Genomic DNA, 14,006 nt, shown 5'->3' with positions numbered 1-14,006 from the left:
TTTTACTATCCATTTGATCTCAGATTTTCTGTTGGTTTTTTTCTGTCTGCTCAGCAATATTTTGTGTGATATGCAATGTCAGTTGAAAAAAAATATAGAAACGGTCTTCCCTGGAGCAGAGCTGGACCTGCTTTACTGACTTCTGGGTCACATCTGGACTTGTCGAAGGAAGTAGCTGTATTACTTGGTTCTGAAGAGCTGCAGTAGCAGAACTCTAAACATGTATTTTGAACCAGGGAGGAGGATAGAATATAAGTACCTTCAGTGTTAAGTGACAGATGATCAGGGGGTTGTATTGCCATGTTGGATTTAGGTACTGCATTTCTGCTTAAATGTCCTGCTTTGGGTATGTAAGTCTTCTGTTGGATCTAGACCTTAGATATTAGGAAAGATTGCCATGTAAGGTTCAGATTATAAAAGCAGTCATCTGTAATGTAAAAGAGCACCTTAAGTTGTATGTGAATAATGCTGTTAGTAGTCATAGATGCAACAGCATGTATTTCTGAATTACAAAGGTTACAGAATGTGTATGTATTGCTAATGTAGATATCCATCCTAATGCCATGAAATGATCCCTGGGAAGTTAATGGTAGGAAGCAGATATAATGCTGGTGCTGTAGCTGCACTATTGCTGAGGCTTTCATGATGATTTAGTATCCAGAATAATTAAGAAACATAATTAAAAACTGTTTTATTACATATCATAGAAGTTACTGAGTTTTTGTGGATTTTCATAATCTTTCCATCAGTCTTTTTTGTTAATTTTATTGCACCTGAAATAAAAATTAAGTTTCCTTAAACTGAAGAATGAAGAAGTAGAACACAACTTCCCTAGTATTACTTAGTAGTTTTTCACCAGCCCCACCCTGAAGAAGACAGTAAGGATGAGGGATTCATTTTTCAAACAAACAATTTTTTTTCCAGGCAGGTATGTCCATACTAACGTGCAGTGCGGTACTTCGCTTAGTTCTTATTGAATTGAAAGTTCTCACTAAATTATCTTGGGTGAGAACATGAACTTAATGAAATCAGTGGGACCGCTGGCAGAGACAAGCCTAGGACAAAATCAGAGACAGGATTTAAAGCCTCTCTATCTCTAACCTGAACAGTAGTGCTACTAAACCCCCTGAATCAGTTGCCAGTCTGTGTAATTGCTGTGGTGTGAGAGCAGAGTGGCTAGCAGAAAGACGTAGGGAAGATATTATCACACAGTTTATGCAGAGGTGCACCATCTTAGGTGGCTTGAGTTCTCAGACATGTAGTCACTCCTTTCTCACAGCTTCTCCTCATGACCAGCTAGGCTCCTGCTTTGAATTTTGAGTTTGCAATGGCCTTACAAACGCATCTGGACTTGCCCAGGTTCAAGGGGCTTCATATGTTAACTTCCCTAAATCCATATTTCAATCCAGAGAGCTTTATAAACTAAATCAAATCTCTGTAAAAAGGCCTTGGATTCCTATGCACATTTTTCTCTGGTGGTAGATGTCATTGTGCTACCTGCTGTACAAAACAAAACAGAAAGATGCTGTGGCTTACCAAGTAGTATTTGGAAGCACTCCAAGGCAAATTAACAGATCAAGCTCTAACCAGTGCTTGCCCAACCATTAGAAAACTTTGTAAGCTGTGAAAGAATGCAGTTTGCTCTGCAATTTTCTCCCTATGAAACATGCAGACTAAAACCATTTTCACAGTCAGTGGAAAATAAGACCTAGCTAAATGTTCTGTGTGGTTGCAGGTAGCCTCTCAGTGAATGGAAGGCTTCTGTGTTCTGCTTTTTCATCCGTTTGAGTGCCAAAAGTAGTGCTGAGCTTGAAGGGAAGAGGAGTCAAACATTTGTTATTCCCTGGCCACCCAGAGCGGGAAAAACATTGATGTCTAGAAATTAAGTGGCATTTGCTTGACATTTCTGTAAATCAATTGTACTCAGTAGTTGTGGGTTGTTGTTTTTTTTTCCGGAGGGGGATGTGTTTTGCCCCAAATGAGACAGTGCTTTTCAAGAAGTACTTTCTTACTGAACTTACTGAATAACTTGGAATTTGTAGTTAACCAAAATGAACCAGGCTGAAAAAGCAGTAAGTGTCCTGCAGATGTTGGGGTGCTATATAATTGGTACTATAGTTCTACATGTCATTTTTGGCTTTTCCCTTTTACAAGTCGTTTCCTTGGTCTCTAGTCAAACCAAACTCTACAGGTTGCTTTTGCGAGCCCTGTGCAGTTCATTATCAATAGACTTGCTTTTCTATGGTTGTGAGAATCCATTACTCTCACAAGTTACCTTACTTAGCAAGACATACAAACAACCTGGTAGTCACCTGTGGCTAGTGCAGTTCATTGCAAACTTTATTAGTTGGACATCTGCGTAACTTTTCTCAGACAGGGAACTCCAGGACAGTTGAACCAAACTTCTCCCTGAAAGATGTTCAAAGTCTTGGTCGTAGCGATATCATTACCACTACCTACAGCTGCTTTCCAGTTATAAGAACAGGAGGGCAAGCGGCTACTAATGAGGCAGCATATTTTAGTTTTCAGAATACTGAGCCTTCCTAGCCATTTTGTCTGTGATACAATTGAAATCTCAGGGCAAACAAATATTCGTTAGATGTAGGTAATGGAGGTTCCAAGTGGCAACACACTTTGTCTTGCCTGCTGCCACTGGGTCTGCTCCATCACTTTCTTTTCCTGCATGCATCTTATAACAGTGGTCACTGAAAGTTGATTGCACCTTTTTTTTGGGGGGGGGGTTGTTTTTTGTGGGTTTTTGTTTTGTTTGTTTGTGGGATTTTTTTTGAGGGGGAATGTATTTTTTTAAAAAAACAAAACCAAAAACCTGTCCCATTTTGCAGCCATCTGCTTGTTCTCTGCTACATGATGAAGAGAGAATTACATGGATCTTGTCAGTGGTTACGTTTTCATTGTTATATAATAAGCAGTTCGGGTGTTCTTGCCCATTTAAAATTCTTGTAGAAGTAAAATATTTTGAGGTTTTTTATTATTACTATGTGTTAAAAGCCACTGTATTGTATAATGGGGTTAGTTATGTTTGACCATGCTGTTTGTACGTAGCTGATTAGATACGTTTTTTCCTATTCCAGATCATATTCCATATTTAGGGGGTTTGATTTTGTAAACACTTAGGCATGTGATTTACCCTATACTAACAACGAGTCCTGATGGCTACGTTTGGCCTGGTTACATGTGAAAAAATAAGCAAAAGCCTGCAGGGGTGGGGCACATTTCAGAAAACAAGTAGTTGCTTTTTCTTCTGCAGATTTTTTCATGTATTTCTTCAACAGTATTTATCAGAGAAATATATGTTATTTCAGTAGGAGATTCTGGTGTTTTGAAACAAAAAAGCAAGTTGCTAATGACATAACTAAGCCATTTTCACAAAGTTGCAAGTGTTGTGGCAGGAACCTGTTTCTATCTAACCCGCAGATGAGTTGAGGCAGTAAGTGTGCGTCATACGTATAATCTACATGTGGTACGCAAGGCGGTTCTCCTGACTTTTTCATTAAATGGCAGATATAAAGTAAATGTTTGAAGCATAAGCTGACCATATTTGAAGCATGAGAGTGATGAAAGTGATGCATTATGTCACTGTAACATATTGACATTATCAATTATGTGTTATTAAACAGCTTAGCTAACTGAATGATTTACCTTGTGTTTAACTGCCTTTTTCAATTAAAGGTAGCAAATGCTGTAGAACTGGGGCACAGTCATAGAAACCATATATTTTCTCCTGTTAACACCAGCACTGCTGACATGCAAGTGATGGGAGTGTTGGCGTTTTGCTGCAGGCTCTAATGGGCTAGTTTAAATGGTCTAAAAAAAGTGATTAATGATTAGGAGCAGGACTGTTACACAGCTTCACAGCTCTTTTCCTCAATGCGTTTCCATTTATGTCAACTAGCTGCACACTTGGGAGGTGTTATTTCAAAGTCGTCAGCACAGGGTTTTTTTTCTACTGCCATTTGTTTCTATTTCATAGGTCCCTTTGGTTGGCCAGATATAACTCTGTAAGCTTCAGTGATAAAGGAGGATAATTCACAGGCTTTGTATGCCTGGTGACCAAAATCTAGCTGTTGAACTCTACTGTCATTTCAAAACAGTGAATGCTGTCTGTAACATCTCTCTGCTGGCTCCTGTTTGGAGCATTGTGTTGGAAATAATTTAAAGGTTCCTCTCAAGGTAATTGAAGCACTTCGTCAACCAATATGTGATTGTCTTCTGCTATTCACTTGATTTTGTAGCAAGCAGTAATTTGTACATTAGTACTGCTTGTTTGGAATGGGTAACTGTCCACCCCTAAGCCCCCCTTGTATACATGGATAGACATATACATATGTATTTATGTATATTTCTTTGGGAACTGAGGCTGATAACCACTACTGCAGCACTTAACCCACCCACCCCAGTAATAATTAGCTGCCATTAGTAGGAAAAACGATTAGTTCCACGAGAAAATTTAAAAAAGGTTGGAAAATTCAGCATCTCACTCTTTCTAATGAACCTTAGGACAGTGAGATACCTAGTAGCTATAATGCATTCTCTTTGCTCTTTTAAGCTAAGGCGGTATCAAACACTGAAGAGTAAGGGGAATTGGACACTCGAGGGGAAGATACCTTGTATTTTTTGGAAGTTTATTTCACTGTGCTAAAAGATCTTAGGGCTCCTGACTGAAAGTCAGCATTTGCTCTTAAGTATCCTGTTGTGAGTGAGGGAAATCTATTTTCTTAGAACAGGATGTTGAGTAGTATTTTAGTTGCTAGCCTTTCGTTTTGGCATTTTGTTAGTGATCAAAGTATGAAGCTAAGTCTTAGCAGTGTACAAATTTAGCCGAGTTTTCTGAACAAGAAGTTTTTAAAAAAAGTTTATATATTAATTTGGGGGCAGAGAGGAGATGATTAGAGTTGCAGTGACATTGGCTCCAGTATGTATCACTAGAGCCGCTCTTCTGCAGAGTAAGTTATGCCAAACAGATTTGTAGTGTCTGTAGGGAGAGGGGCATGGCTGGAAGGTGAGCATGTCACCCAGCTGGCTTGTCCTTGAATGTGGTGCTCAAGGTGGTTTTCTAGCACCTCTTCCTTTTCTAATGCTGGTTTTAGCCACCTTTGCCAGGACACCAAGGCTGAGGCAGGCACGCCGGAGGTTCCTTCTGTGTTTGTCCCCTGGCTTCTCAGTAACTTTGACTCGATTGACTTCAGCCAAATGTAGCAGAGGGGGAATGCTCCTAAAAGCTTTTTGTCCAACCCATTTTGTGAATAGAAGGTGTCTGGTTGGAGGAGGAACTCCGTGTGGTAGGGAGTGTGGGCAGAGTGTTTGGTCAAACTCACAGTTTATTTAAGGTGAGGGAATCTACACTGCGGGGTGCGGTTACAAATGCCCCCGAGACTGTGAGGCTGTTCTAGAGATGACAAACAACTAGAAACCCCATCAGTGAGAAAGCAGGCTTGGTTAGTCCTGGTGCTGGCACAGCTACTTGTTACTTCTGAGAGATTCTCCACTCCTGCTTGCACTGTTTGTGGAGGGAGGTTTTTCACGGGTTTTCTTGTCTCTGTATATGCATGGGCTATAGAACATCTGTAGTTGTTACTACAGGTGTGTAAAGCTGCTTCCCTTTTTCCTCCTTATTTGGGGATATTTAATTTATCAGTAGCCACTTGAATGTCTTGTTGTTTGTTTGTTTGTTTTTTTAGCACAGACACGTTTTCTGTTTTAAAGAGCTTGCATTTCTAGTCTGCAGATGGGTCAGGGGAATAGTTTGCTTTGGATAGTTTACGAGCGTTACTTACTAACTCAGGCTCCCAAAATCCGGGCAGCACGATGCCTATTCCCAGGGCATGCTTAGCCTGCTACTACTTGTCTTTTGGAAGTGTGTGTGGAGGATCATTACCCACGTGTATTCTTCAGTTTTCTGCTGGGCTTGGTTTCGCTACTAAGATTCTGTTCTGAAACTGTGATGTAAAATACATCTTTTTTCTAAAGCGTCAGTGCAGTGCCGCACTTTTCCCCCTGTAGTTCATGGTAGTACTGCTTGTGGGCAGGTTTCAAAGGAATCTCATCTCCATATGGTTTTACTTGATAATCCTTTATCCACCATCTTCAGCTCTCATTCCGTTGCTTTCTTGCCTGTGGCTACGTTTCTATCTCTGCATCAATTAGCACAGTGATTTATACAACAAGCAAGCAGTTTAGAGGTAATGGTACACAATTAACATCTCATTCCACCATAAAGGGTATGCTAAATACCCCAGTCACTGCTTTCTCTGCCTGGAATTGGAATAAGTGTTTGTCCTAATTCATATGCTATCTGATGTGAAGTGGGCCTGCTTTGTACGGCACTACACCATTAATCTAATTATAGATAGCTGCAAATGAAGTGCTGTCTGAGCACTGAGACTGAAGAAAATAGCGCTTTTGTCATTTAGCATGACTCTGTGAAGCAAGATCGCACTTTACATGGCAGCATGGCAAAATGGAAATCTGAATAATATTGCTGCCTGTTGCATCTTTTCTAATTACAACAGCGTTGTAAACACAACTGGGCGCGGATATAAATAGAGCTGTAGATACGCTGTCATGTGGGTTGTAGGAGAAAATCCTTAGTGTGCTGTTGTATTAAATGATGCATCCTGATTGACAGCTACCTTGAGACTGCGCTGATGGAGTTGTCAAAGCATTATGCTAACAGGCTGCTCCAGCGACTGCAGCTGTAGCAGGCTCCTCTGCTCGCACGGCTCCCTCCCTGCTCCCTGCTCATTTCACCTTGCTCGGCTGCATGCTAGCTCCAAGAGAAGGACATCTCCAAGCTTTCAGCCTGTACGTTTTTGATTCTGCCTGTTCAGCCTTAGTCTGAAGTGGAGGGAATATGTTTTTGCATGGCTTTAACCCTTGTTAGGTTTCTCTGGAGTGTTAATTATGTATCACACAAGGAATGGGAAGTGGGAAATGTGGCTGAATTACAATTCTAATTAAGTTTCTGCTGCTGGAGCGTGTATCCGTGGTGGTGAGGCGCCTCTCTTTTGTCTTTCCCTTTGGCTGCTACTGAAGGCTCATGATTTTTGTGGCTGTTCTGTTCTGTTTATTTGTTGGGGTTTTTAACCGTCTCTGTTAGCGTGTTGAGTGTTTGCTCCTCCATTAGACCGAAAGTGCTGTTATTTTGTGCAGGTGTTAATGCCAGTCCTCACTACCACCCTTGGAAGTAAATTAGCTCTAGAACTCGGAGCTTGGAAAAAAGCCTCTGTGATTTGCAAACTGTCATTTATCATCTTGTTGAGTGAGAAATCCTTGACTCTGAAAGAAGGTGGTGCCTGGCACCTTCGAGTAATATGGAATGAGTATATCGCTTTCCTGTTTCGATGCTGTGGTAATCTAAGCAAGGGTATGGTCCCGATGTTAAACGTACTTCGGTTAACAAAAAAGGCAGCATGCTCGTTGTGTTCAGCATTGGAACGTTGCTTAGTCTTGCTTTGAATGAATACCGAATAACATACTCCTTGTGAATGTATGACGTCAAACCGCAGGTGACAACAGCTAAGTGACTTGAGGCAGGGTGCAGATTAGGAATGTTGAAAGGAAATGATGTGATCACAGTTAATAAATTTCACTGATACCAAAAATGAGACTGCAAGGTTAGTGAAAATGCTGAAGATGCACAGTAGACAGTTTCTCTACTGAAATCTGAGCAACATGAGATTTTCACCCTTCTGACCAGAAGAATGACAGACGTTTGAAAAAAATGGCTGAACATTTAGGTAAAGCATACTGAAAATCCACATCTGGTCAGCAGTCCAAACACTGCCATAAGTAACATATGGGTAGTGATTGCTCTATAAAATCTCCAGTGGAGTTGGAACATTTACAGCTTCTGGAGACGTTTCAGGTGTACAGGGAAGATCATATTTAATAAACTAATGTGAGATGTAACAGAGTGCAGTTTTGAGCGTTTTACTGAAGGTTTACAATATTCTGTTGTACACGGAAAGAGAACCACATCTGTGCAAACTACAGAATTTGTTTTTAAACAAAGATGGGGTCAGATGTGCCCTGGCCGCCTTTTTTGTAGCAGCCAGTCTGCTGACTTGGGGAATCAGTACAGTATATATCTACAAAACCCAAGGTATAATTTTCACTGTGTTTGCTTTCTTTTCCCCCCATTACTCCATTGCACTGCTATTATTACACCTTTTTGTTTTCTTCTTTTTTGTCATGGAGATTTGGTTGTAAGAAGTAGTTTTGCATTACATAAACATCCAGTTCATTTGGTGGGGAGGCAGGACTGGATATTGTTACCCTTAGAAAAATATTCAGTACCATCACTTTTCCCTGCTATAGTTTTTGTCAACTAATTGTGGACTCCAACCGTCTTGTGGAAAAGAAACACCTGTTTTCTGTGCCATCAAAAGCTGTACAGCTCCTTTTGGGTACCTCTTTATTGACTTGACGTTGGCTGGCAGAATTAGGCTTTGAAACCCTGCAGCGTGGAGCAGTGGCTGGTGACAACTACTCATCAGTGCAGATCTGATGGCTAGCAGGTTTCCTTGCTCTGAGAGTCCACCCGCAATCTATTTATGACTCCAACAGATGTTTCTTCTGGTTTAGGCCAGTGGAAACCTTCTGGTCCCTATTCCTAACCCAAACTTTACAGCCTACCCCAATTTACACCCCTTCTTTCTCCCATCTCCTCCTCCTGAGGATAAAGGAAGAAAACCTGAACCTCGTCTGCACATGGAAACTTCTGCTTTGTATGTTCAGCATTGTCCTCACTAAATCAAAGGCGTAGCAGCTGTGTTAATCATGTAATGAAAAAATACAGGGTATTCTGAATTGTCTTCATTGCAGCAGCAGCACTGGCAGGTGTTGTTTGAGGTAGTCTTCCAGAGGGTGTTGAGGCTTTGGCTGCACCTGGGTTAGGTGAACAGCCCCCCTGTGCGCGCGCACACACACACATACACACACCCAGCTCATCCCCAAGAGACAAGAAACAGCCTTACAAAGGGACATTTCTGTGGGTATTTAGTGGGGTCCAGCCAGCAGCAGAAATACATCAAAGGTAATCTTAAAGATGGAACCTTTCTTTGCAACTTTGTCTTTTTATATTCTGAAAAGGTCATTTGTGAACCAACTGTGCCAAAAAAGGCCTTTCCCCAGAAGTTTACTGTTGATATTTTTTACTTTTTGATTACAGTAACTTGCTTATCCCCCAAACAGACTAAAGAACAATAAACAAATACAAAAGGAAAAGGAACAGTTCATCAATAACAAAGACCAGCGTTTTAAAGCTTTGAGAGTACTGACTCTTACATCTCACTCCAAGCAAAGCAGGAGTCCTGCAGAGAAAGGAATCTAAAAGATACCAAAATTATAAAGATAGTAAAAACAATGTTTGCTAGGGATATTTTAACTTGGTGTGGAGAACTGAGCTTTAAAGTGCAGCATACAGAGGAACATCTTTTTTTCCCCCACTGCTGTATGTTGTGGAGTGCTTAGGGAATTCTGTGTTTCAGTCCCTGCGAAATATTGCAGCCTAGATGGATGCAGAAGGTCTAGCTTTCACTTCAATTTTGAAATTGGGCAGCTCAGAAGTGTTACATGTGGCTTAAAAAATGAAATGGCATCTAAACCTAATCCTTTGAAATCATGTCAAAATAGTCTCTTGCAAGAGGCAACAATACAGTCCACAAATCTAACTTATTTCTGTGTTCTTCCTTTTTTTTGGTTTTTTTTTATTTTCGAACTCTGAGTACAAAGAAGACACTAACCATGGATACTGAAACTGTGCAATTTGGTGTAATTATATTCCCCCCCATAGATTTAATGAAGGACTTTTAAGTACAATTTATCTTTGATAAATAGTCCCTCTGCACAGAATGTTTATTAGATTGACAGCAGAATACACTCTACAAGCTTTTTTGCCTTGCCACTTATGACTCAGATGAATTTTAATAGGAGTAAAAAGCTTTTATTTGCACAGTAATTTCACTTAAGGATCATATCCTTCAGAAACTGGCAGACACTTGTATGTCTTGATTGCAAAACAGACACTCAAGAGTAAAGAAACATGCATAAGATGTTATTATTTGACTTGTCACACTGCTGCAATTCTATTTGCAACTTATGTCATCAAATCTCCTATAGGCATCGCCTCCCCTCTCCTTACAGCATACATGCAATTGTGCATACGTGCACGCATATGCGTGCGTGCACACACACACACTTTACTTTTAGAAAAAGAAACTGCAAGGGGCACGCTGCATTGAATGTAGTTGCTTGTGCAGGGAGAGAACTCGCTGTATTTTGGGTTGGAGATGTGTGTGCCACAGCCTTAATTGTCATGATGATGCCTGCAGGAGGCTTGGAGTTAGAGCAGCTTTTTGCATACAAAATGGTGCAGGTTTCCCTGTGCCATATCGGTTGTAACCAAGGCATGTGTCTGGGAATGGGTTCTCAAAGCTTTGGGTTCCCCTTACAGCTTCAGGGAACATTGGTTGTGGCATTTTATTACATTTACTGGGGTGGCAGTGGCAGGGGTTTGGTTCGTGTAACCATTTGCTTGTATTTCTGGTTAGAAGCAGGTATTTCTAACTGAATGGCTGCACTGTTCGTTGCACGTAACCCGGCGTGTCCAAACGCCATTTATGGAGGATGATAATCCTCTGTTGCGTTGTTTTAATTTGGCTTTGAAAGCTGCTTTTTAAAGATGTCATTGCAGAGTTAATCGCCTTTTGCATGTATTTCTAAGTACCTTGCTCTGCTCTCTACAGAAGCAGAAGGTAGAGTCCCCCTTTACCTTCACCATAAGGATATCGGATTTTTTCTGTCTGTGTAAAAATGAAAAGTAAAGACATTTAATTGTTAATAAAACAATAGCTAATTGTTTTGGAGGAAAACATACTGTTCGAAGCAAGGTGTTGAACTTTACATCAGCAAAATACACATTTGAATTGTAAATGCCGTTCCTCCAATGCTGATTATTAAAACCTTTGTTTAAATTATTGATGAAGTGCGGTGCTGGTCTTCACACAGTTGGCCTGGGTGAGGCAGGAGTTTCACGCAGAGACCGGCTGCCATCTACTGGCTTTTTGCATTCATTGTCAAGTGCACTGGGACGAAGGTGAAGGCCATCTGTGTCGGTGCAATGAATTATTTGTCAGTGATCACAAGTTTTTGAAAACCGAAAGCCCGCAGCTGCGATTAGTGAATGCTCATACATGTTTTCCGAAAGGTTTTGTTCAAAGCGGTGCTCGCAGACGCTTGAGAGTCATCATATTCTCTTCCATTTCTAATTGCTATACAACTAGAGAAAACATTCTTTTTTCTCAAGGTAGATAACAGCTGCTGAACCGTTTTTATTACAGATAAAGTGTGTCCAATACAACCACAACGCTCCATCATTCCGTCTGCGCATGAAAAACTGGAATTGAAATGGGTTAATATGTTTTAATCGCAAAATCTAAGCAAGTTATTGACTTCAGATGTTGAATACATAATAAAAAATGTTTAAAAAGTAAACATAATGTTTAAAACCAATCGTGTCATTGAAAATCTGGCAGACTTTCCCAAAAGGTCAATTTCCAATTCAGCACAGCACTGGAAATGAAGCCCTTAATTTTCCTTATCCATGTGCATAACGTGCAATAAGCATAAAGGTATTTCTGGTTTTTAAATTTGTATCTCCCCTCTTTAGCCCCAATTGTTAAATGAACGTGGCACTTCTTTACTGTACTTGATTCTTTCCTTTCACGCAATCATTGCTGCGGATTGGGGTCGCATATTTTTCTTTCTACATCCTGAAAATAAAACTCTGAAAAAAGATTTCAAACAGTGATTTGTTAGACACTCCTGTGAAGAACAGATAACAGAAGTAGTATATAAAAACATGCCATAAAATATTGCAGGTTATGGAATGGAATTCACCAAGGTGCAGTTTTCTAAAACATTCCTCTTCCTATTCTTTAGTACAAATTACAAATACTGACGAAGGTTGCTGCAGAGCTGAGCAAGTACATGCCAGAGAAAGCAGCAGAGGACACCTCCAGCATTTTGAGATCTCCCATGCCTGGAGCAGTGGTGGCAGTTTCTGTCAAGCCTGGGGATACGGTAAGAAATGTGATCTATATATCTGCATTTTCATTATATATTCCACACAGATTTCTCCTTGGTGCAACTGAAACTACAGGTCACAGTTTGGGTTTTTTACGTCACCTGTAGAATAAAGTATGCTGAAGGATGTGTGCTGCTTTTCATTTGAGTTACAAAAGCTAATAAGAACAACAATTCAAATTAAACTGGCTTTAAAGGGAAAATTTTCAACTGGGTACAAGTCCACAGCTGAAACTCTACAAATAGCTTGGTTTTGTTTCACAAATGCCTTGGCCGGGGAAAAAAATTGTGTTGTATGTGCTTATATGTGCATGTAAATATATGTAAGTATATATATGCTGTTAGTGCTAGTGGGAGGGGATTGTTGATTTTCTGCCCTGAAACTATGAAAATATTACTAAACACAAGGGACAGAAGATATTTAACTTTCTCTGCACCCCTGCACGCACCCACCCCCCACCCGCTGTTGTTTTTTTTTTTAAGAGTCCTTGTGTTAGCATTTTGCAAGACACATGAATTTCCTGAATTGGGAATTCTATGCTGGGGATTCCCAGCTTCTTACGGCAATCCTTTTGTCCTGCAGAAGGAATAAACTTGCCATACAGAAGGGCAACAAAACATGCTGTGGCTGTCCCGGGGTTTTCCAGTGCTTCTTACCTCACATTGAGCTGGAAGCGAATGTAAATACAGTGTTTAGAGTTACATATAAACACCTACTTGAACTCAGCTTTGTATGAAATTCTACCACATTGTATCATACATTGCGGACACAGGAATATTTGAATCAGATTGTGCAGATAAAAGTACTGTTGTCAGTTAAATGATGCCATAAACACGTATGTGGCACTTAGATATAAACAGCAAGCTTTAGTCACAGTCTCTGTAATCTATGGCAGTGAAACCTAGATTTTCTTAAGAGATGGTGTGGAAATGGGATCGAGATCTCAAGTCCAAAATTAGCACTGCACCTAGTGTGATGGTCATCAGTCGTGCTGGTAAAGTCATTTGTTTGCTTATATCTTGCTATGATGCCACTTTTGGTTTTAGAATATATGTTTTTTTCTGCTTACAGAGAGGAGGGAGTCATCATGTTAGTATTAAAGATCTGTAGGTGCAAATGTTTGGATTAATGAAATAAAGACATTTCTAAGAAAATAGAACTAAGTGCAGCTGAATAAAAAAGAGCAAGAGAGAAATTCTTTTAGCTTCTACACTTAGTTTTCTGGTTTTGTGATCTATACATGCACACACACACTGTTTATACCTTTAAAACCAGCAGTAGTCAATTAAAATTAATCACTATGTCATTGTTTGGACAGAGAAATCTGTGATTTCTGTGTCTAGGCAGTACGAGTAGCTATGTGAGGGAGGTCTTAAGCAAATACTTTATTTTTTGCAAAGAATGAAGGGAACCATTTTTAAGGCAAGAATCTTGAGCTTTTTAAAATTTATTTAAGATTTTTTTGACAAGTTAATTTTGTAAAATGTTACCAGCCTTTTCTTGCCCTGAAGAACAGTTCTTGTCTTGAAGGAACAGAACCAGTGAAGAAGGAGGCCAGAGCCAAAGGGATTTTAAGTAAATAAATAAATGAACCTCCCTCCACAAATCCACAAGTGGTGCAGTGCATCAGAGCATAAGTTGTTAAATAATGTGTGGAGATTTCCCCCCCCACACACACACACTTCTCTCCTGCAGCTTTTTGCTGGAGGCACTGAGTGGCAGAGCATTTGAACGGCATAATCTACGTTCTGCTGACCTGAGCTTGTCAATGCTAATTGTGTGGCTTTAATTGCGAAAACACATTTGCGTTATTGAAAAGGGTTTAACTTAAATCCTTCCTTTTCAGGACTAGTGTCAAAACGTTAAGAAAAAGCAGGGCAGGATGGGAGATGAGGGTAGC

At 40.2% G+C, this 14,006-nt stretch overlaps 1 protein-coding gene across 1 annotated transcript in view; it reads left to right on the top strand.

Annotated features, from left to right (window-relative positions):
* Positions 1–14,006, top strand: part of PCCA (propionyl-CoA carboxylase subunit alpha) — a 292,537-nt gene that overhangs the window by 264,123 nt on the left and 14,408 nt on the right. The window contains exon 22 of the mRNA XM_055802742.1: positions 11,962–12,102. Within this exon, the coding sequence (XP_055658717.1) occupies positions 11,962–12,102 (141 nt within the window). The remainder of the gene's footprint in view (positions 1–11,961; positions 12,103–14,006) is intronic.

This window comes from Falco peregrinus, chromosome 4 (genome assembly GCF_023634155.1).
Source record: "Falco peregrinus isolate bFalPer1 chromosome 4, bFalPer1.pri, whole genome shotgun sequence".
NCBI lineage: Eukaryota > Metazoa > Chordata > Aves > Falconiformes > Falconidae > Falco > Falco peregrinus.
This window is presented reverse-complemented; position numbering and strand designations above follow the sequence as displayed.